At 33.4% G+C, this 22,656-nt stretch overlaps 4 protein-coding genes across 4 annotated transcripts; 1 reads left to right on the forward strand and 3 right to left on the reverse strand.

Moving 5' to 3' along the window:
- Nucleotides 1–2,441: 2,441 nt before the first annotated feature.
- TRIADDRAFT_30150 (uncharacterized protein) lies at nucleotides 2,442–7,259 on the reverse strand (the record flags this gene model as incomplete). The annotated part of the gene is made up of 12 exons (XM_002115923.1): nucleotides 2,442–2,552; nucleotides 2,661–2,785; nucleotides 2,957–3,071; nucleotides 3,152–3,228; nucleotides 3,341–3,412; nucleotides 3,520–3,637; nucleotides 3,723–3,770; nucleotides 3,870–3,899; nucleotides 4,166–4,274; nucleotides 4,644–4,702; nucleotides 5,078–5,207; nucleotides 7,162–7,259. The coding sequence occupies 12 exons, from the start codon at nucleotides 7,257–7,259 to the stop codon at nucleotides 2,442–2,444; spliced, it is 1,092 nt and encodes a 363-aa protein (XP_002115959.1).
- On the forward strand, nucleotides 7,258–10,182 carry TRIADDRAFT_59917 (uncharacterized protein; the record flags this gene model as incomplete). Its single annotated transcript, XM_002115788.1, has 7 exons — nucleotides 7,258–7,277; nucleotides 7,997–8,192; nucleotides 8,459–8,671; nucleotides 8,861–8,944; nucleotides 9,140–9,260; nucleotides 9,614–9,791; nucleotides 9,888–10,182. The coding sequence occupies 7 exons, from the start codon at nucleotides 7,258–7,260 to the stop codon at nucleotides 10,180–10,182; spliced, it is 1,107 nt and encodes a 368-aa protein (XP_002115824.1).
- A 269-nt stretch (nucleotides 10,183–10,451) lies between these two features.
- TRIADDRAFT_59918 (uncharacterized protein) lies at nucleotides 10,452–17,498 on the reverse strand (the record flags this gene model as incomplete). The annotated part of the gene is made up of 25 exons (XM_002115924.1): nucleotides 10,452–10,610; nucleotides 10,687–10,739; nucleotides 10,875–10,977; nucleotides 11,058–11,132; nucleotides 11,206–11,314; nucleotides 11,377–11,459; nucleotides 11,522–11,620; nucleotides 12,042–12,137; nucleotides 12,226–12,273; nucleotides 12,376–12,558; nucleotides 12,675–12,761; nucleotides 12,887–12,994; nucleotides 13,083–13,142; nucleotides 13,415–13,464; nucleotides 13,566–13,749; nucleotides 13,850–14,009; nucleotides 14,076–14,198; nucleotides 14,600–14,646; nucleotides 14,738–14,821; nucleotides 14,931–15,022; nucleotides 15,099–15,130; nucleotides 15,338–15,524; nucleotides 15,630–15,706; nucleotides 16,191–16,359; nucleotides 17,273–17,498. 25 exons carry the CDS (start codon nucleotides 17,496–17,498, stop codon nucleotides 10,452–10,454), a joined length of 2,694 nt encoding a protein of 897 aa, XP_002115960.1.
- Nucleotides 17,499–20,016: 2,518 nt separating this feature from the next.
- TRIADDRAFT_64229 (uncharacterized protein) lies at nucleotides 20,017–20,845 on the reverse strand. The gene is made up of 3 exons (XM_002115925.1): nucleotides 20,821–20,845; nucleotides 20,324–20,662; nucleotides 20,017–20,208 (listed from the first exon to the last, which is right to left on the reverse strand). Exons 2-3 carry the CDS (start codon nucleotides 20,654–20,656, stop codon nucleotides 20,119–20,121), a joined length of 423 nt encoding a protein of 140 aa, XP_002115961.1. The 5' UTR covers nucleotides 20,657–20,662; nucleotides 20,821–20,845; the 3' UTR covers nucleotides 20,017–20,118.
- Between the last annotated feature and the right edge of the window lie 1,811 nt (nucleotides 20,846–22,656).

Below are 22,656 nucleotides of genomic sequence, written 5' to 3' on the forward strand. Positions count from 1 at the left end.
TTAGGCGTTCTTGCTGATGACCTTGATTAAATTCAAGCTGCATCTGCGTTGGTGTATCTTCAATACTTCGATTTCTCCGCATAGTGTTTCTATTCGCTTTCTTAGTAGGTACGGAATCTCGTTTTAGTTATTTTCGAACTGCTAAAAAAGTTGATGAGTGTTGATAAATTTAGCAGTGTTCCATCTTTTATAAGGCGTGACTATGAAGATCTGCTATCAAAAATTTAAGACTACCTGTACGCCTGTTGATTTATAGGTTACTTGAATTCTTTCTCAGTCATATAGATATGGGGAATATTCCGAATAGCTACAGGGTGTTAAATTATAATAATTATTTATTAAAATAAATATAAGATAAAATATCTCCTTACAACATTTTCAGAATGTATCACAAAGCGACAGCCTGCAATCAGCAAATTCAGTAACACAAACAATATACCGTATGAATGACTTATCTTCAGCATGTGTCTAGATTTAACAGTACACACTCTAAAATTCGTAGATACAACAGCATGGACGATTACATTGCAGTTGAATATGTAGTATATGGTTTATTAACGCTAATTTCGTAATGTATACACATTGTTTACTGTAATAGATTAATGAGATATAAGCAATTGAAGTTCTTAACAAATTCTGGGATTAGTCCATATCATGTTGTTATATAAATACTGTAAATAGTAAGAAGCTACAGCTATTTCACACAAGGAATTGCTTACGTTAATTAATTATCAGTAAAACTCTGTAGAGCCAAAGCAGTTGCATACATACAGTATATGCACGTGTATATTAGCATTAATGACATTCGCACGTTCGGTTCAGTATCACTAAATTATTATAACTAGCGATTGCCTCACGCACAATGAAAAGACTCGCTTGTACAAGCGACTAGTTTTCTATTCCCTTTTTTTATCAATATTTTAAATTGAAAGGTGATCGAGGAGTCTGTAGTTGTGTTTCAATTTACGCCTTAGGTTGCTAACGACTACGTTCAAAATTTATTCTTGCTTGCTACTGTTATGCAAATTAAACAGTCCAGGCAGCTGCTTGCAAAAATTACTCTTACTTGACTTCAATCACCTAGACGTCAAATATTAATGAATTTATGACTATGGAATACGCAACTGAGGTCCATGACTACCTTCCAGTCACTCTTTGCTTAATTCGTTATCCACTTCTGTAGCATCATTAACGACTCGCAATGTTTCCGTATTTCATTAATCAGTGCTAAATGCAATGTTTATCATTTAATTTTAACAACTTCTTATTCTTTGCATTTTGTTGTTTCTTGTGCAGCACGCGCTTAACGCCTGTTAACATCTTATTAGACACGCGTACAACTGTCGACATTGAATTTATTTACCTACCAAAGGAATCACTTAAGATTAGGCGTAAATTGATGATCAACACGAAAGATTCATATTATTGCGAGAAACATAGTTGCAACAACCATTCTTCCTCAAGCAGAAGGCATGCTATGCTAATATTTAACAAATCTGTTACCAACTATTTCAAACACAATCAACAGCATTAGCCTTAACATCGTTATTAGCGTCATTGCTTAAAATCATGTAGTAACAATTGTAATCGGAGCGTTTCGATTGCTAAAGAATAGGTTGTAATCTTACAGTTATTTGAATACATCTAACAATTTTGATCTTTCCATTACTCACTAGAACCATCGCTTCTATTCAAGATCACAATATGGAATTTCAATAAAAGACATTGATGCGATTTCACATTGCCACAAATTTTCGTGTCAACGAAGCGTTCATAAATAAATTGTTTGGATTTCATTTCATACTAACTAAAGCAGTAATACTGTAATAGGAATGTGATACTTTATAGAAAGTTTCCCATACAGTTATATCATACAAGGTTCGAATTAAAAGCTAATAATTTTTATAACGGCTATCTGTAAACACACCATACGTAGCTAGTCATGTGAATAACGGTAACACCTAACATAAAAGAATAACTACTGTTCGAACTTGCTTAGCAATGCAAATGGTACATCAATATTTCATTTTTTAATATCAACCATTCTTTGGCACTAAAGTTTTCTGAATTTCAGACGTTTTGCACGTGGTATAACAAATTACGTAACAGTTCCAAAAAGTAATAAAAGCCGTTACTACAACTATCTCTAAGATACTAACATATAAATGTAACGGCATAACGGACTCTACTAACGTTATCTCGTTCAGTGACTGCGTTTATATAGGAATAGAATCTATCGTTGTTTAAATGCAGTCAAATAAATTTGACTACAACCATAGTTGATGCTATTAGTTAAAAAATGTTTCGGATTGGCCGTACTCATTTCTTAAAACGGAATTGATTGTAAGTGCTTTTCTTCATCAAATTTTAACACTTCCTGGTATACCATTTCTATTAAATTAATTTAATTTAATAGTGTTCTATTTAGACAAAAGCTCTTACTAAGGACAGAAATCTAAAAATAGTTTCTCTTGATGCAAATCTTTACCTTTCCATTTTTCAACTGGATATTTCGCATCATCTATCGTATGATCATAGCGTGTAGGAGGTGGCTAAAATTCATATAAAGCAAACAGAGATATATTCGGCATTTGAACGTTTTAATTTGGTGTATCAATTGTGATTCAAGACTATGATCAAAACTTAATACTAAACCGTACCACTTCACATTCGGATGCATCATACCACTGACGAACGTAAGGATGTTGGAGAGCATCTACTACGGAAGTCCTTTTTGATGCATCCATTATTAACATCTTTGACAGTAAATCCCGAGCCTGATTGGCTACGAGAACGCAAAATTAGAGGTTAATACTTTTGTAGCTTGCGTTAAGTAAAGTAGAGAAAGTAGGAACGATTGCATGTGATGCTATGCATATACAAATATGATAAGGGATTAACGCGAAGTCTTACATACCTCTGGTTAAGTAGCTACCCGTCAACGGTTGTTGAGGACTGTAATTATCATCATCATCATCTTCTGACCCATTTGGAAATAAACTATCAGGGAAAAGAACTTTAAACGGTAAACCAGCACGGTTCCCATGTTGAGATAGGATGTAATTGCGCGTCTAAATTGAATTAATCGCCTTATGTTAGGGTTACATTCCATTTAAATAGATTCATCGTTATGTTGTACTGCTTTACTAACCGAATGGCCTAGTTTATCTAGGAAGTCATCAGGCGGTGTACCAAGTTGCTGAATTATTTTATTCCATTGGTCAAGATCTGATTTTGGTATTCGGTTAAAGTCATAGCATTATGGGCGCTACGATATTAAAACATTTATTAAACTTAAATAATGTAAATTATAAAAACATTCTGGTAAAAATGCGGATACGATCATCTCCTGGAAAAAGTACCGTTCCACGGATCATTTCTCCCATTATACAGCCGACCGACCAAACATCAACTTAATTATGAACAAAAATTGTCCTCCAGTTCATTTTAAACAAAGGGACACTAAAATTTTTAAAACTGCAATAGTAACTACAGAATTTGAATGATTAAATTTCATACCATTCTCTTGATAACCAAGACCTAAAACAACTTCAGGGGCCCTATAGTATCGTGTTACCACGTACGGTGTCATCATAAATTCATTACCAGTAATTCTTGCCAAACCAAAATCGAGGATCTGTCATCATAAAGCGTACCAAAATATTGTTACTGAAAAAAATCTTGAAATTATATTCCTATAATTTATATTAATTTCAACTGACCTTTAAAGTACAATCGGATTTGACGACAATGTTACTGGGTTTCAAATCCTGCGCATAACATTGGTAGTTAAGATTTGTAAAAGTAATTAAAAAGAGTATTAAACTTGTTATAAATGTGATTTTAAAAATACACTTTACAACGCATACCCGATGTAGAATGCCAGCGGAGTGTAAATACTAAAAAATTCAAGAAAAATGTAGTAATTACGGTCGTGAAAACTCTGCTTATTTTTACATAGATTTAGCAATCCGGGATCTATACCACTAATGTTGTTAATGATTGATAATCATAGAGATTATAGTGTAATAGTAATTATAATATTCGTCTATTTTTTTTGTTTTCACAACCTTGTAATATAGCGTAGTAATTGTGCGCCAGAAGTAGTAACAATTTATAGTGTTATTTTTAGGTATAATTATATATCAGTAACATTGTGTTGTACCTTCAGACCACATAATAATTGATAAATTAAATATGACATGCGATCATGATCCAATTCCAAATTTATAACTTGGCATAAGTTGGCATCCATCAACTCCATTACAAGATATCTAAAGAAATAATACAACAAGACAATCACTACAATATTATCTAATCCAATTGGGTCTTAAGATTGAAACCATAACAAAAAGTTGTCATAACGTTATGATTAAAAAGTCTTGTTCGGAAACTATTTCAAAAATTAATCTTTGATTATCAAGCTTATGTATTAAGAAGTTTCAAGTATACATCAGCTCGATATTGAACCAATTATAATATAGATATAGATATAAAGATGATTTCCTTCCTTGTTAGTTACAATTAATCTGTGATCTAAATTAGTAGTGTGATATTGCTAAAATAACCCTTAAATGTTACTCGAAACAAATATTTTAACGCAAATAATTCTCTTGTTAACAGTAAGCAGATGTGTTACATACAATTCCGAAAATTCTTCAAGCGATCTATTTGGTGTAAATAAGTTCAGCAAACGAATAGTCTAATATGAGTAAACAAGCAAAAGTTAAGAAAGATGAGAATATACTCGTATTAGCTAAAATGTTATTAGCACATTCTAAACTACTGAACACGGACTTAAAATTAGAAGCAATACAGTATATGATTATTTGGTAATAGCACCATTTAATTTCTACGCATAAATCGATCAATTTCGTATCTACTAGTGGGAGATAGTACTCTGTTTTAGCATACATGTACAGAGTGACAACATAAACAAACAACGTGGTTAAATACATATTACTTAAATTTTGAACAAATTGAAAGCTCAATTTATATAATCAATGCTAAAGCCTATTGCACAGTAGTTATGATTATTGTTGACTACGGTATTGCACATCAGCTCTATCGCCCTTACATTTTTGTGCTTCATTATCAACATTAATACCAATTCTCGAAATGTTCTTTTGGCATGCGTAACATTTTGGAATGGCCGGCTCAATTTCTTGATTGCTACGCGATTACCGGTTTTTGTGTCATCAGCAGCACTGCAGAAAAAAATTAGATCGAATGTTTTCATTCTGTAAGACATTCAATTTTACAACAATGATTTAGCGTCCATGGGTATGCGATAATTATATCATTGACAATAAAGTAATGGTGTTATTTATGGATATTACGTAATTTAAGTCATTTTCAAATTATAGAGAATATTTCGTGGCGGTAGTACAGTATAGAGGTCAGTGAAACTTTTATTGCATCTGCGGCCAAGTTTCAGTTTTAACTTTTCCATTTGTTCACGGTTTCGCTCGAAGTCGCTTGAATAGAATTAAGCCCTAACTGGAATGATAGGAACTGTGGTAGGAGTTTGACTGCATTGCATGAAGGGGTTATGGAGATATTGTATATTCCTTCACTTCAGTTCAATGCATGCCCTGCAGCTAGGTACAGCAAGTACTAAATGTACACATGAACAATATGCACTAACCGTCAGTACAAACTCAATTTCTCTGTATCAATATTGCAGCAAGTGATATTTATGGTACCAAGGCGCGAAAGATTTCACAAAGTAAGAATAATCCAGCTTGTGTAGTCCATACTGTCTTTCACTACCACTACAGTGACCGTGAAATACAGTAAGTCTATGTAGCTTCCATACACGTCCATAAGTCAATGGATAAAACAGTAAACTACTTGAAGGAACAAGTTATTACAAGAAAGTTCTCGATCATTTATATGCATTAATTTTATCCTAGTAATCATTTTAAGGCATAAAAGATGAGGAAATGACTGGGCTAATCCATATTCGGATGTAGTCCAATGGACAAACCAACCATTTTTACATACTGTATCCTATACAAATGGGTTAATAGTCCTACTAAAAGAGCATCCCACCGTCTGTCGCGTAGCGCGTCCAGTGTCAGTGGGGCTGTTTCAGTCTACTGTGCTATACTGTACATATGTACACAGTCTACATTACTGTATTACAGGAAAAAAAAGGCTTTTTCTATCCCTACCACCGCTTCCATTGTAGTACCGTGTTATGTCTGTGATAGCCATTACAATACAGTATGTTCTAGTAGAAAATGGATTTAGCACTGCAGTATATTTTGGGTAAATTGCATATTGTAGACAGTAGGACGTGAGTTTTATCAAGGTTTTTCGTCTTGATAGGAAAAATGAATACGGCAATTTGATTTATTGGCAGGAAATGAAGCTAATTTTATAGCATAAATCGGTTATTATTCAATTGACACATAGTGAACTGATACTGCTACTTTCAAAGTTAGTAATACTTATAGTGATTCATGTACAATGAAGCTGATATCAATTGCTTCAAAACTATTTGAATTGTGCAGTTGGGAAAATGATTCAATTACTCTATTTGGTTAGTAATGTAGGCCATGCCTAGGTACATTCGACAACTTGAATTACTAAATTTGATTTGATTGGGAATTGAGCCATGGACCACTCGATACTTTACCTAATGGTCTTTACTACAAGCCAGTGCAGCTTAGTGGCGACTTTTGTCGTGATTACAGTAGTGTCAGCTTGGCTGGCCTTGGCGTATGGTGATTTTTGAAAATTCTTGCTCTTGCAAAGCAAGAGCAAGAATAACGTTGTCATACATTATCCTATTAACGGATCAATATTTCGACTACTACTTTTGATAGCTACAGTAGAGCTCAAAGTAGCTTTAAAAGGCTATATTGAAGTCTACACTGGATTTTAATAGGATCGAAGACAAATCGGAATTGCCTAAAAACTATGCCAACAAATCTATACTATCAACTTCGTCAATGCTAATTTGATCTACATTACACATTCGTGCTAGAATTTTAGACTGCTGCAATATTTACTGTATAGTGTAATACTTTACATCATATACTACAGTATACAGTCATGAGTCATACGATACAAAAGTGATGCAAAATCACCTAGACCGCTTAGTGCGGTTTCTACTGTATAGTCGTTGTACATATAAAAGAGTTTTCGGCATACCAAACGATTCCTTGTGAACCGGCTCCAATGACCTTCAGATCTTCATAACGCTTTAATACAGTAAAAGTAGTGTCGCTAACGATTTCTGTACGAAACATGGTCGCTGAGGTATTAAGGTAGAATAAAATTAATTTATCACCATTACGATAAAAATAACTACGAGGATCTATGGGCAGGAAACTTCTCCAGTAGGGAGCGCTGTTTGAAAGGAACATTGAAAATATGGGCCCAGCACATCAGCGCCTGCGTACGTTACAGTACTGCCTTAAAACCCCCCCCCGTTTTTGTCCCAATCTACAGTCTCAACGGTCATGGCGGTACTGTGACAGTATATACTGTACACTGTACAAATCATGTCCATACACAACGCATTACCACCTGCGTCGTAGCAAAATACATGACCGAAATCAGCTTAAAATCATAGATGTAAGAAAATCCTCCTCCCCTCCAAAAACATGCCACTGATTTAGACTACTTATAGTATTCAAATATTGTACAGTAAGGTATACAGTATAGTATACTATGATGGACTACTAAGAATGGTAATAGTCGTAGTATTCTAGTCGTCTATGATGAACAGATACTACGTAGTAGGTAGTATTGGACATTGCGTAAACGCTGTTGTGCAGCATGTTGACTGGTACAGTACTTGCATTGAACGTTCCAGTGGGCAGAAGCGATTACTCTGATGTATCTAGCGTGAAAATATTCGTAGATGCAGGAACTTTATTATACATACAAATTAATTAATGCTACGAATTTGCAGCATGGTAGTAATCACTTCCAATTTTTTATACGTTGCAATATTTATTATTTTAGTCCTTTATCTTAACAGCATCATAGTCAATTACAATTATGGTTGGCCTACGTCGCCGCCTTTTAAGCGTCCTTACTTACGAGCCTTAAACCCAATCAAGATCTTACAAATTAACAGAGAAATTCTTTACTACATCCTATCTTTTCGCCATATTAATTTATATTTTATGTGGAAAAAGTTATATAATACGGCCAAGCCACCACATTTATATAAGGTTGGTAGGTTGCTATAGACATGATAGAAAAATTTAAAATGTGCAGGTCATCTTAATTAAGCAACATACGGTAGTGAGTGGCAATATGATCGGCGCCATAAGTGATAAATAGAAGAGTTATACTGTATAGTGTAATAGCTTAGCATTACACTGCAATAACCAAAATAATGCTAGAAGTTACTATTACTTCAAGGTAGACTTGTACCTAGGGTCAAATAGAAATTGTAATTATGACTAAAAAAGTGGAACTACCTATCCATCTATAGGATATACCATATTCACTTAATGGATGCCGATTAGATATTCATCGTTCGGAAGAGAGTGTTCAAAATAACAATACGTTACGCCCAATAGTCATCTATATATATGGTGGAGCATGGATGTTTGGCTCGAAGCAAATGTATTGTGTATTAGCTGCGAATTTAGCTAATTTAACAGGCTGCGTCGTTTGTTGTCCAAATTACCTACTGGTTAATAAGGTAAATTTGATGATCGATATGCAATAAAGCTACTGCTACTGTATACCCATGATGCGTTAGTAACCTTTTAATATTTCGGCCGATAACCTGATGTATAATTTATATAATTGATGATGTATGTTCTTGTACTAGTATATTCCAACACAAACATAGTCTAATGTCTTTTTTATTATGCAAAATGTGCAATAGGGTAATGTAGTTCATATGCTACAAGATTTAAAGGATTGTACTCGATGGCTTATCGATCATGGGAAAGAATATGGAGGAGATCCTGTAATTAAATTAGAATTTATCGCAGTTGTCAATACCTTAATACGTCTAAATTTTACAAATAATTCAGGATAATCATCCTTTATTGTTCAATTTTTATTCCTAAATTTATCGTTAATCCTGCATTCAAAATTGATATTTACAGACTTGCACGTACAGTTACGCGTATTACTGAACTGGTTATAATTTAATCGATAGGAAAACATATTATTCGTTGGACACTCTTCAGGAGCCCACTTATCCATTTTAAATTTGATAGAATTGATCAGCCAAAGTTATTGGAATACTGAAAGTAACAATATTGTACGCAAAATTAAAGGTATTACCTCAATCAATTCAAGTAGAGAGTTCATTCATTTTTAGTAAAATTGTTATTGAACTGCAATGTTTTTAGACGAGTAAGGCATATATTTTTTATACAGAAATAAAAATGTTTTATTCCAAGATCCAAGTGACATGCTGTAGATTATGTACATCAAGTAAATTGTTAATGTGAAGGCGCATACGATATTGCTACTCTATATGTCAATGATTGTAGTGTCATACACTGCACTATAATGGTTAAGTTATTAATAATGTGTAATAGACAACTGATGATATCTAGAATCTACTGAAACTAAGAAAGTAATTCCAAAATCTTTTAGATATAACATCCTTTTTATTGTTAATTAGGCGTTATTGCACTAGCTGGCGTTTACGATATTCCACAACACTTATTATATGAGATAGGGAGAGGTGTCGAAGATGTATCCGGTATGTATAGAGCTATGCTCGGTGTTACCGGTTTAAAGCGCTATTCTCCCTACTATCTAGTTCAAGATATGCTATCAAGAAGTGAAAATACAAGCAGGTTTGATTTCACCTCGTGTGCTAGTTATTAAACGCAAATATCTCGTTAGCTGACTTTATAAGATTTTCGATATCTTAAAACTTTATATTTATCTAGAATATGCAATATTTTTGGAATTTCTAATTTTAGTAGTCAAGAAAAAGACAGTAGTCTGTGGCCGCATATCATATTACTTCATGGAGAGAACGATACTACTGTCCCAGTCCAGCAATCTGAAAAATTTTATCAAGTCGTTAAGGAATTAGATGTTACCATTGAATATTGCGAATTAAAGCACTTGGATCATACAAACTACATTATTGATATGATGAATGCCAACTATCAAATTCACAAGATTATCTCTGAAATAATCACGCCCAATGTTCAGAAAATTATTCTTCGTGAACGCTAGATCTAAGATTAATTTTCATTGGACGTACCATATGAAATCTTTTAATTGTTTAAATGGCAATGTATTACATTAATACCAGATTTTTAGTAATAAATTAAAGTATTCTACACTTGCACCTAAAATATATGTGTACACGTGTATTTGCAATCGGTTACTGTAACAAGAATTTTTTATTCGCATTAATTGGATGTCCAAAATTATAATCAATAATCACATTAAATTACAAAATAATGGTAAAGCTGTTTCAAGTAGCCATAATTATTATACAGCTATACTAAGCCAAATCCAGCACTATTTTCAATCGCTAAGAGTAATTTCTGACGTAGTGTTTCTTTCGATTTATAAACCGGTAAGTCGAGAATATTAAAGCACGTATGTGCTACCGGCAACTTCCCTTCATCTGCACCGTGAACACTTTGAAATATCAACTGTAAATCAAACGTATTGCATTGTTGAGATAATAATAAGATTTAACGAAGAATGCTATCATAAAATTCAACACACCTTCATACTTGTTACACCAGTAACAGGAACGTGATCGGTTCCAGTCAAGAATGCTATTATACAGATCAAGAACAATATAGAAATTTATTATCGTTCAACGATGTAATGTTGGTTAACATTTAGTAAAATTTATACAATAAGAATTAAAGTCAAGATGTGACTGAGGATAAAGTCGATTTGCAGTATACTTAAGAATGCTTTCTTTTTATCCAATGTCAACTCTTGAAAAATCTCCCAAAAGTACTTAATTGTTATGTGACCATCATAAAATTCTCCTTGATATGCAGTAACCTATCACAATTAGCAGAAATAAGTAACCACCTTATTTATTATGTTAACCTTAAATATTATCAGCCTTTCTATTTAATTACTTTCTCTAATTCATTGAAATCAACGTATTCTTTGCCGCAAAGTAACGCGCGTAATTCTTCCGGATGAAATAGTTCCTATGACAGCAAAATACAAATCATTTACTAAGGAGCCTATAAATACAAGTTAGCGAATACTATTGCCACAAACCAAGACTTTCCCGCCGTAAACTTGTAAGAAGCCCGCTTTAAAAGCATTAAACGATTCACTGATAGAGTCTTCGAGTTCAAATTTTACGTAAGCGTTGACAAATTCTAATCTGTAGCGAATAAAAAGAAGTAAATCTAATCGCAGAAGTTCATTTAGCGATCATGCTATTACCTATTATCTTTGGTAACAGGTACGTTGCTGCCGTCACGAGTTAAATCAATTGTTTCAGTTGATCCGTAGTATTCACGCGAAATCTATCGCAGAAGAATAGCTTTAAGTTTCGTTGACATATCAATTTCAAATTCTGGTCATTTACCTGAAAAGTTAGTCCAAAAGTATCTTCAACATCTTCACCTTCATAATCTAATAATTCTTGTAACCCTCTAAAGAATGTAGAAATCATGTCAATATTCGCCTAATTTTAGATATTGTGATAATAACTTAAAAAAGTTTAGCATTAGAAGCACCTTGCAACTGTAGGCTTAACAGAAGCTAAATCTTCAAATGTAACTTTTCTGAAGAGTTTTGGCATAGTCTACGTTAGCACTTTATTATATAAATTATAGTAACAAATTAAATAAGAATTTAAAGATGAAGGCACTACTTATTTAGTAATTTCTTGTATAGAGCAACAGGAAATTTAAAATCGATAATGGTAGCATTATAAATCGCCAGGCCACATAGAATGCCAATCAGACGAAACATCAAATCACCTTCAAAACTCTAGTAATTAAGGTAAAAAATGAAGTTTTGAAGTTATATATAACAGGCATACTGCAAGTATTGAAATAGATAATTCGTATTATGCCGGATACGCACGAAAGTATCATACCAACCTTATCAGCGAACCAGGTCATATTCGAATCTTCTATGACTTGAAACATTCCATATTTTGGATCAAAAATTTCTCTTATAATCAATAAAAAAAATTCCTAACAAAAAAACAAATACACTTATGGTAAGCTGTTAACGTCCAAATAAGATAAGCGTAAACCACAGTTTATCTAAATGAGCAGGTACCTTTCTTACACCGCCTTCATCGACAGCATCTTCGTTAACGAATTCAATCTGTGAGCGTGAAAAAATAAACTTATTCGCTCAGCCTATGACAATCTTTAAAATAGTCGAAGTGAAACTGTAAAACTCAACAATATCCTCTAAGCGCATTACCTTTAATGGCTTTCTAAAGGTTTCCGGACTAGACCTGATAATCTGCTCCAAGGTATCACGTAGTAAATTTTCTCGCTTCACTGTCAAGACTAAGAATGGCTGTACAAGTGCTACAGTTGTATTGGTACCATTGACTGATAAAATTTGATTCATGTTATAACGAGCTATTCCCTGCATAACATTCTAAGTTAAGACATTATATAGAAAAAATTAGAATAAATCAGATAGAATTAAACAAAAATTAATACTTTAGGCAAATTCCTACGGAAACGAACTACTTTATCATTATCTTTTCTCACCTGCTGCAAAATTTTAGTGTCAAGATCTAATAGTCTAGTTTTTACTAAAGTATCTAATAGGAATGGATAGTGGCAAAAAATCAGGCCCTATATTTAAGCAGTTGTTACGCATTGTTGAGTACATAGGAAAATAAATAGCTACATCTTCCTTGAATTTATCATAAAAAAGGTATAATATATAGACTATAAAATTATGCATCAAGCAGTAATACCTTTACATTCTTCACCCAGCGAATGTAATCATCCTCTATGTTGATATATTGAAGGATTTCAGTTAAATAAAACTGCGTATAACTTATAATGGCGGCACTTTCGTTACACTAGATAAGATAAAAATCAGTTGCCAATTATTAAAGACTCTAACGGTGTTATCATCAGGCCTCAATAGTTCGGAGAATTATGCCTTACTTTATTTAATAATAGCAATACAGCTAAACAACATGTCATATCTCTTTCCCTGCTAGTCTCCTGAAAAATCCATTGTTATAAATATTGAAATATTATCTTTTTACTATATATAATATCTATGAAGAACATTTACAATAAAATAGGGATACTAAAATGTCAATAATTCCAGATACTAACTGGTAGGTGAGCTTGAAACAATGATAATATGCAATCCTTAATTATCTGAACAGAGAAGCTTCGTATGTTAGAGATCAATTCTTTAGCTACATCAGCTGACATTGCAATTATATAAATTTATAAAGTAGAAACTTTAGCAAATAATACTAACATACATTTACGATATGGACGAAATAAGCGGCTCCTAAGGTTGACCACCATTTACCTATATATAATGTTTTAGAAATTAATAGAGAAATTTTAGAAAGTCTATCACAGAGTATCTCCGGTCTGGTTGCATATGGCTTGATAATTACTGGTACTTACTCAGGACCTCTTTTAACTGATCAGGAAGACTATAGACAATTTTGCAATAGTTATAGGCAAAGAAACGTTTGCCCTCGGTATCGGTTATGCTTGTAAATTCAGGTAATAAAAGCAAAAATCGAATTTGATCCAAATGAAAGAAATTTAAGTTCGGTTGGAATGTTACCACTAAAGTTGCCTGGAGCTAGATGCAAGTATCGTATATAGAAATGGCAAATGGTTACAGTAACTAAGTTGCCAATCAGCTTCGATGTCGAAACGACTTAGTAATAATTACACCTTACATCGTGTAAAATTTGTTTCGGTAATCTTGATATCTGTCGCATTATTTGTCTGGCTTCGATTAGATCCATTCCATTGTCATTTTTACTCCATTTATCACCATTTATTATAGGAAAAGATCCATTAAGACAGCAATATGATGAACAGATTAAACTTAAATTCCTAATATATAAGATCAAAGAAGAGATTAAAAAATTTGAAAGTATTCTTGACAACGGCTAGACTTACTTTGAAGTAAGGTTTTCTCTACATAGCGTATCGAAAGTACTAGTTGATAGATATAAGGGAGTATCGAAGAAATTCTTTTTCGTATAATCTAATGACACTTCATCCTGTTGCAAAGCATAAAACCTTTCATAAAAATTCAATTTGGATAACAAAAACTAGATATAAACCTATCGTACAGGTGTAATCCATAATACATGTATAGTAAATTACTAACTACAATAATGACCTGTGAAACAGTAAGAAATGAGTGATCTCCACCGGCGGCTATATGCCATGCTTTCAATTTCCAAGTATTTACAGAAATGGTTGGGTTTGTAGTATTCTTGCAGCTGTTATTACCCAATTGACCACTACCATTCAGTCCAAATGAATATAGACGCCCCAATTGCCTGGCATATGCTAATGTATGACGCCTAGCAAGGAAATATATTTACAATATAACAACTACCTATTACATCTGACAAGATAGCGTATTTAAAAATATAACTACGCGTATATACGAGTATAGATAGGTACATTCAAACCTGCCACAAGTAATCTGTGTTACGACAATGCCCATTAAATCAACAACCTAATAATACAAATATTTTTATAAAGGAAATTGATGTTACTTCTAGATTCAAAAAATGTTAGAATTGATAATTTCTGAACACAATAGTTACCATTTGAGGACTGCAATGATGAGAAAGCGAATTATGACCCAACTGTCCACTGCTACCAGCACCAAAAGTAAAGACACCACCTTCCTAATATGTAAGTGCATATTTGATTTGAATTTTAAATTTGTACTAAGATTACTTGGGATATGTTACGGTGCAATGACAATTATAGGGTATCACTAGAGTTTTTATTTACCTTAGTTAAGACAGCAGTGTGGTCTTCTCCGCAAGCAGCATAAGCGATATGTTGCGATCGCAGACTAGATACACATGTTGGTGATAAAACTCCTATGAAATAAATTTAAGACCGATATACTGCATTAGCACCCAAATGCTGTATAAAGCTATTCCTTTTGACGCATACCATCATTAGTTCCTAAACCGAGTTGGCCAAAACTAGAAATTTGTAGGTACAATAGAGTAGATAAAAATCAATACCGTTTACATTAATTAATACAGTACAGCAAAATCTTATCGTCGAGATATTGTACTATGAAACGGCACATATAAACAAGTACGGATTCATGATGGGCAGAGAACTGCTACTTATATACGGGTACAAAAAATATATATATGAATTGTTAAAGTTACAAAATGCCAAACCTATTCTTTCCCCAGGTCAATAAAGCACCAGAATTTGTTATAGCAAGACTGTGTGCCCCACCTGCGGCAATCTGAACGATGTAAAATCCAGATAATTTTAGTATCTGCTTTGGTTCAACGGAAGATACATTACTGTCAATGCCTAATTGCCCATATCGATTGCTTCCCCATGAGAATACCGTACCATCTATTTAAAGAGATGAAATACCATGACATTAAGAATTTATAATAACGTTTACTACATTTAAATGTAATGAAGGAGAACGAGAACAATTTCTTATCTATCACTCACCGTTAATAACTGCCAAACTGTGAGATTGTCCACAAGCAACTTGAACAACGGCGAATTTGGACAATGATTTAATTTGCCTTCAAAGCAAACAATCAAGATTACATTATAATAAGAAGCTATAAATATAAATATGATGAAGTAAAATTTTAGCAAGTTAACTACGCCTCTTCTTATTGATAGCAGTTTGCAACTAATAACTAATTAATTAAAGAATATTTTTGAAGTCCTATACTCACAATAGACATAGATATAGATTGAGGTGCAATCAAATTTAATTTTATCAGCTTATCTGCAGAGCAATAAGTAGATATATTTATTTATTTAAATAATAAATATAAACGGTAACTGATGCGGATACAGTACTTCATATCCAAGTGATAGAAGCTAGTCGATTGTGATCTTGGGTAAAAAACTGACTGCTCAGATTACAATTCCAGTATACAATCTCTTAATAATTAATAAACTTATAATGACAGTCCGTTTGCTCCAATGTCATCACTCTACTTCCATATGAACTATGACTGTAGTTATTGTCACAGAAATAGAAAGTAAACAATTTACCTCGGAGTGCGATAAAATTGTTTTAAATTTTGATCAGTGACGCCAAGTTGACCATCACTATTATCGCCCCAAGCATAGATGCAATTTTTATCATTTATGGCCAGGTTATGATTAGCACCGTTAGACGAGACATTTGTAATTCGCATAGATTCGAATGCATCAATACGTGCTGCAATATAAGGAATATTTGTTAGGTTAATCTTAATAGTTGTCACATTCTAAAGTTTTCCTATTAAGGTTTAAATTAATATCTCATTTAGCCTACAAAAAAATGTGTTCATATCGCGTATTTATATCTATGCATATTACATCAAATACATATTAGAAGAGTAACTGTTTCAAGTTGCCTTATCTTAAATACTTTCATCAATTTTTTTACTATTCTCAACTTAATAAGATATCATGACAGATTACATCAGATAATCAAATTGTTCCATTATTCTTAATTAGCTTGGTCATTATTAAAATTGAAAGCAGTACTGTAGGGTAAATTTGGATAGATCAAACACTGGTATAGTACATAATTCTCAACTGCAGAGAATCACTATTCATCTCAATTGATTACGAGTATAAAAGGGGCAAGATCGTAGAGAGTCTGAAACATCTCTGATGTGTAGCAACAGAATACGCCGCCCTACACTCGTATATAAAGTAGATATTTCATAGCAAATGCGGACTTTTCTAAGTACACTGCAGAATAAATACTGCTAGGACAGTGGATACTGTAGGAGAATACATCATTGCAGTTCGAGGGGACTACAGTATCTCTCGATCACTGAAATGATATCACGCCAGCAACTACTCTTATGGAATAGGGAGGGGAGGGGGTATTTCAAAGTTCAAACGCAGTTCATTCAACTTTAGACATGATAAGCCCAAACAGCATTTGTTCAGTAATGAAAAGTTCAACTCTGGTATTACTATAACAATTACAATTACAGGAAGTAGCATAACAGTGTAGAGCAAAATTATTGCAATGTAGGATATGTCAATGGTGTACTGTATATCAGTAAAAGTTGACATGATGTCCACTTGTGCGTAATAGGAAACTGGTTCCCAATACCAATCTAGCTCAGACTAACCGAATCGTTTGTTGTTTCGTTGTCTTCCAGTTTGGCCGTAATCATTGGAACCACAACTATAGATCTGACCATCTTGCAGAAGCAAAATAGTATGATTTAATCCGCAACTTATTAACTTGATGGTATGGTTCGTCGTTAAGTCAACGTGTGTTGCCTTTAAAATGCAATTTTCGTCGATACCACCTAAACCTAATTGGCCTTCAATAGCCTTGCCCCAAGCAAACATAATTTCAACACGACCGCAAGTCTAGTGTCCTAACTTCCGAGTATAATTAATCCAGGAGCTGCTCTTATTAATGATGCTGCGGTGCTTAATTAAGTAGCATTGGATGTTTAGTGCACTAATTCTTGAACGCCACAACAATATAACTAAGAATGAAAATGATTCTCGCTCGATTTCGCCATTTGCAGTAAAAAAATGTTCTAGAATTCACCATGTAAAGATAAGATAAATAGCGAAAGATGTGTGAATCTTTCAGTCAACACCCAAAAGTCTGAAACTAGTGTGCGTCACCCCCAAAATTATACCTTAATTGAATAATAAATACTGTACACTGTATCATGTCTGTGCTGTTCTACAGTATACAAATGTGTACAGTACGCTCCTGCAGTACAGTACATTTTGCGGGTCTCTACAGTTGTACAGTACTGTACTACTGTACTGTACTGTACAGTGTACAGTACAGTATAGTACGGACAAATGCTGGACAGGGGTACCGTATTGTACTGTCTTAGAGGTCTGGTAGAGTGACACTCACTCGTTGACGTGTACAATAAATGACTCTACAATGTACAGCACAGTTCAATACAGCATGTGGTTCAACCACTGACTCAATACAGTACTGTAGACTGTACCGCCAACACGAGTGATGATGTCACCAACTGGAATCATGATCACCGGTAGGATATCATTCCGGTACAGCTAGTTCTACGTAAAACGAAAGGCAAAATAACATGAAGAGGATTTTGCAGATCTGTGATGCCGACTGTATTATAATATACAGTATAATAATCATGTATATTGTACAGTATAGTACTAGGTAAGGATACAAGAATATCATAAACCAAATCTCCGCAAACAATCGTCAAAACTATTTCTAGTACAGTAAAAGAGTAAAATCCTCAAGCTTTAAGCTTTACGGTGATGTCACCGATTACAAGGACGACACATCATGTTTGCGTCATCATATTTGTCAAGCAGCTTGTGTGACACAAGTATGATCCCATTCCGGCCCATGCACACTTGTACAGTATGGCAAAAGAGTAAAACTCTCAAGTTTGAGTTTTGCAGTGAAGGCAGGGGGAAATGAATGATTTATTAATGTATACCTTGATATCTTGATGATTTGCCATTTTGAGTTTGTGCAACGTTTTGAAGGATAAGATTAATAACCGTTATGCATGTACTGTAAATGCTCGCACACAGATTAGTGCGCAATAGAATAGTATTGACAGTAAATGACTTAAAATGAACTAGTTAAACATTTGAGTTCCGTCACTGGATCATGTTGAAGCTGAGAAGAGAGCTCGAAATAGTAAAGTATTGTTTTTCATTAGCTTTTGAGCACAACTGCGGCATCACCTTAATGATCATATTCTGAGTATCCATGTTATCCAAGCATAGCAATATAGGGTTCTTAGTACGCAAGCTAACAAGAAAGTCTCAAACAGAGCTTCGCAATAGACATCGCGAACTCTATTACTTTTTAATCCATTCAATGTCGGCACTAGCTGAACGGTAATTAATGAATTGATGAATCAGTCGTCTCTGAGGATTGAGTCTGATGCTTAAATTAACTTGACGCTGATATTACTATAAGAATAAAAAACCACAACACCCAATATACTTTTAAATCTGATGACGTTAGCCCAAAGGCTAGCGATGATCTCAGAAATACAAGCCAGTCCTGATATAATTGAGGGAATAACTAGCGATTCTCTGATGAAGAAACTCCAGCATGATTATGACTGATTCACCGATGATATAATTGAATTAATCAATTAATTTAAATGATTCTCAGCGGATAGTCTCTAATTTAAAGCGTGACACTACTCAATTTTCAACTCTTGACTGCTAAATTCTGATATATGGATTCAAATTAGTCCTACGTTTCAAGTCTGCATACTGTTTTTTTCAGCTTTGATTTTTTCTGAGTCGGTATGACGGTAGATAACTTGCGAAATATTAAATTTGAAAACCCTTTTTTTAATCTACAGTAAAATATATCAATTTCGAAAAGATAATGATTCATCGGTACATACAATCACAGTATACCTGTAAGTACGCGCAACGTATAAACTGATGAAAATTGTTTTATTCAAGCATACTGATCAGGCTAGAGTTTTACAGTTACGTTTTGATTTAATTGAGTTCATTCGAAATTTTAATTGATTTCAAACGCTGGATTATACATATGAACAGGAGCTACAACTTATCTTCCTCATGGATTACTGGAAGAAAATGTTTTCTTCTAGTAGTCCATGTCTTCCCCTACGAGGATCAAGTATAAGGTAACGATAATACGAGTAAGTAAGTATATGCAAATATCGAATCTACTGCATAAAGGTCCACAATAAGTAATATCGTTGTTACAAAGATAAAAAAACGAGAAATTTATTAATTGGTTACAATCTTGAAAGCGAATACATGTTTAATGGACAATCTCTATTTACGTCTAATTTAAGACTAAACTGTTTCATGAAGTAATCGAAAAATATATATTCACACTTGTGAAGTCGACATTCGAGCAGGCATGATCTGATAAAATTTGCCCAGATCAGGACGGGTTGAGTATTCATAGGCCTAATCATTCCCAGCTTAAAATGGCTTACAATCATAATGCTTTCTATTTTTTGCCTAATACCCACCAATGGCGTCGTCGAGAAAGTGGTCGATAATTTTTGTTTTCTCTAGATGAAGATGCTCCCCATAAAATCTGAAAATACGGATGAAATTGAAACCGGTAAAACATTGATATGCAGTATAAGATATACCTATTAATAACTGTATGATCATACAATCGTTCAAAATTCTATATGTCGCTGGCTCACCTTATTGATGAATCTATGAATGCTCTGATCATGTGTAGCCTTCGGATTAGACTCATCAGCAACGATATAATCACGATCATTATTTATATCCTCCGAATCGATGGACGCTTTAAGATTAATTCCGTCGTTGATTTGTTGATCTAATATATCTTCATCGCTATCTTTACGTTGTGTTTCCGATTCGTTGTCGTCACCGGCTTCGTTTACTTCTAATGCTCTATCGGCGTCTTCGTCATTTTCGTGATCACGATAATTAGGGTAAACAGGATCGCTACAGGATAGCGCAATCAAAGCGATCACACTCAGGACGACAACTGCATTTATTGTAACCATCTTATCCTTTAAGAGGCAACAAGAATCACTACATGATTATACAATATTTCATGCTATAGCTACATTTATAAATATCTAGTTTCTACTTATAGTAAATATTTATTTATATAAATGGTTAAACTAATAATCGAAATCAAAAAGCTTCGTTTAATACGGAAGATTACCTCTTTCTTGCTTTAACTTTTATCGTTCGAAATCGTAGTAATACGTATATAGAATAGCGAAGCCGAGACTACAACCGGCATTTATATCTTTTTAGGCCATATTTCATGAATATTACCTAGTATGAACCTTTCCCTAAAATTTCTAAAGAAAATGGCTTACAACGTGTTTGCCATTGTATTTAGTTTCGAAACCTCGTAAATTCTTCGAAAATAATCTATTCATGTAGAATTATGTATTTAAATAAGTAAACAAGTTCATATTTACTATTTAAATTATAGAAAATTAATGAGATATCATTAATTCTGGCTTCCGATTATTAATCTATCACCGAAAATGAACAACCACATTTTTCTATGTTATTTTATTCTGAAAAGTGGCGTCTATTATAATTATGAATAAATTAATAGCTGATCATTCACTGGACTAAGTACATTCGGTACTTTATTCTTTTGATGCATTCTATAGAAGAAATTTAAGTTCACTATAAATGTAAACTTGACTTGGCGCCATTAATAGCGATACATAGAATGTAATTATACGTGTATGTAAACTAAAAGTGCTTTCGCTCGAAATGCATTTACAGTGTGTCATCTTAAAATTGCATGGTCTGTTTGCATGCCCTACTGCTGATTATGTAAATATACAAATTTATCGCTGTTTAATAATTATAGTGGCATGGAAATTGCTCTATGGCTCACTATCGATAATAATTTCGATAAATATATTCACTTGCTACTCGGACTATTGTGTTGATAAGAACGAAATGATGCATTAGCCTACAATATGCATGTCCCATGAATACTATGTTCTACATGCATATTTGACACTGATCAAAATATGAGATTAAAATCTCTTCCTTTTTAGAATACTATACGTACTATATAATTATCAAGAAATTATTGATGTCAACGGTTATACTGGTACAATACCTACACTATGCATGAAATATTAATGTTATCATAAACTTTTCTTGATTTCAGGCACAAGAAGGAAATAAGCCTATTTGATAAGATTATTCTTTGTTCCTTCACTGAAATCATCTATACTTATCGACGGTTCCTATTTTTACGTATAAATTAATGCCCAATAAATACTATCGTATAGTAATAAGGCGTTTGCATACTCCCCTGTGGTTATTAATACAATTAATAATAGCATCGATGAATCTATCACGTAACAATAAATCTTTCGCTGGCCTAATTATAATTGCATTATAATTATCGTAGTTATAAAAACATAGAAAGGTTGCTTTCGAAATCGTGTCAGGCTTAACAGGTAGCTTCTTGCTAATTCATTTATTGTCTAACATAACATAAGTATAGCACGGTCACAATTGATTTAATATGAAGTTCTGATCACGCTAATCTTTACTCATTTCAGTAATTCGTATTTACTCATGAAATCGTATCTGTCGCAACCTGCAGCAGCATCAAACTACAATGCTTGTATCCTGAATACCTTATCAAGCTGAATTTTTATAGGCCAATTTCTATAGCTGGAATATTATAAACCTGATACAGTAAGCAAGTTATTCGAATCTCATGTGCTATTGCTAAATAGCAGAATTATCGTAATTTATGTCCTCTATCCTTTCCGTATAGACAAAGGGCCTACTGTTGAGTATCGCATTGTAGTTATTGTCTTTCGTACTAAAAATAGTAAGAATAATATATAGAGCTTTCCCATTTGACTACATTCTTCTGAAAATCAAAATACTCACAGGTAGTTAACAATGAAATATTTTTACATGAGGCATAATCTATCCAATTTAGTCTTCAGGTGAATTTAAGAATAGTTTGTAAAAGTGACGATTACTATTACCGCCATACCGGAAT

The sequence above is a fragment of the Trichoplax adhaerens genome, genomic scaffold (genome assembly GCF_000150275.1).
Source record: "Trichoplax adhaerens TRIADscaffold_12 genomic scaffold, whole genome shotgun sequence".
Taxonomy (NCBI): domain Eukaryota; kingdom Metazoa; phylum Placozoa; class Uniplacotomia; order Trichoplacea; family Trichoplacidae; genus Trichoplax; species Trichoplax adhaerens.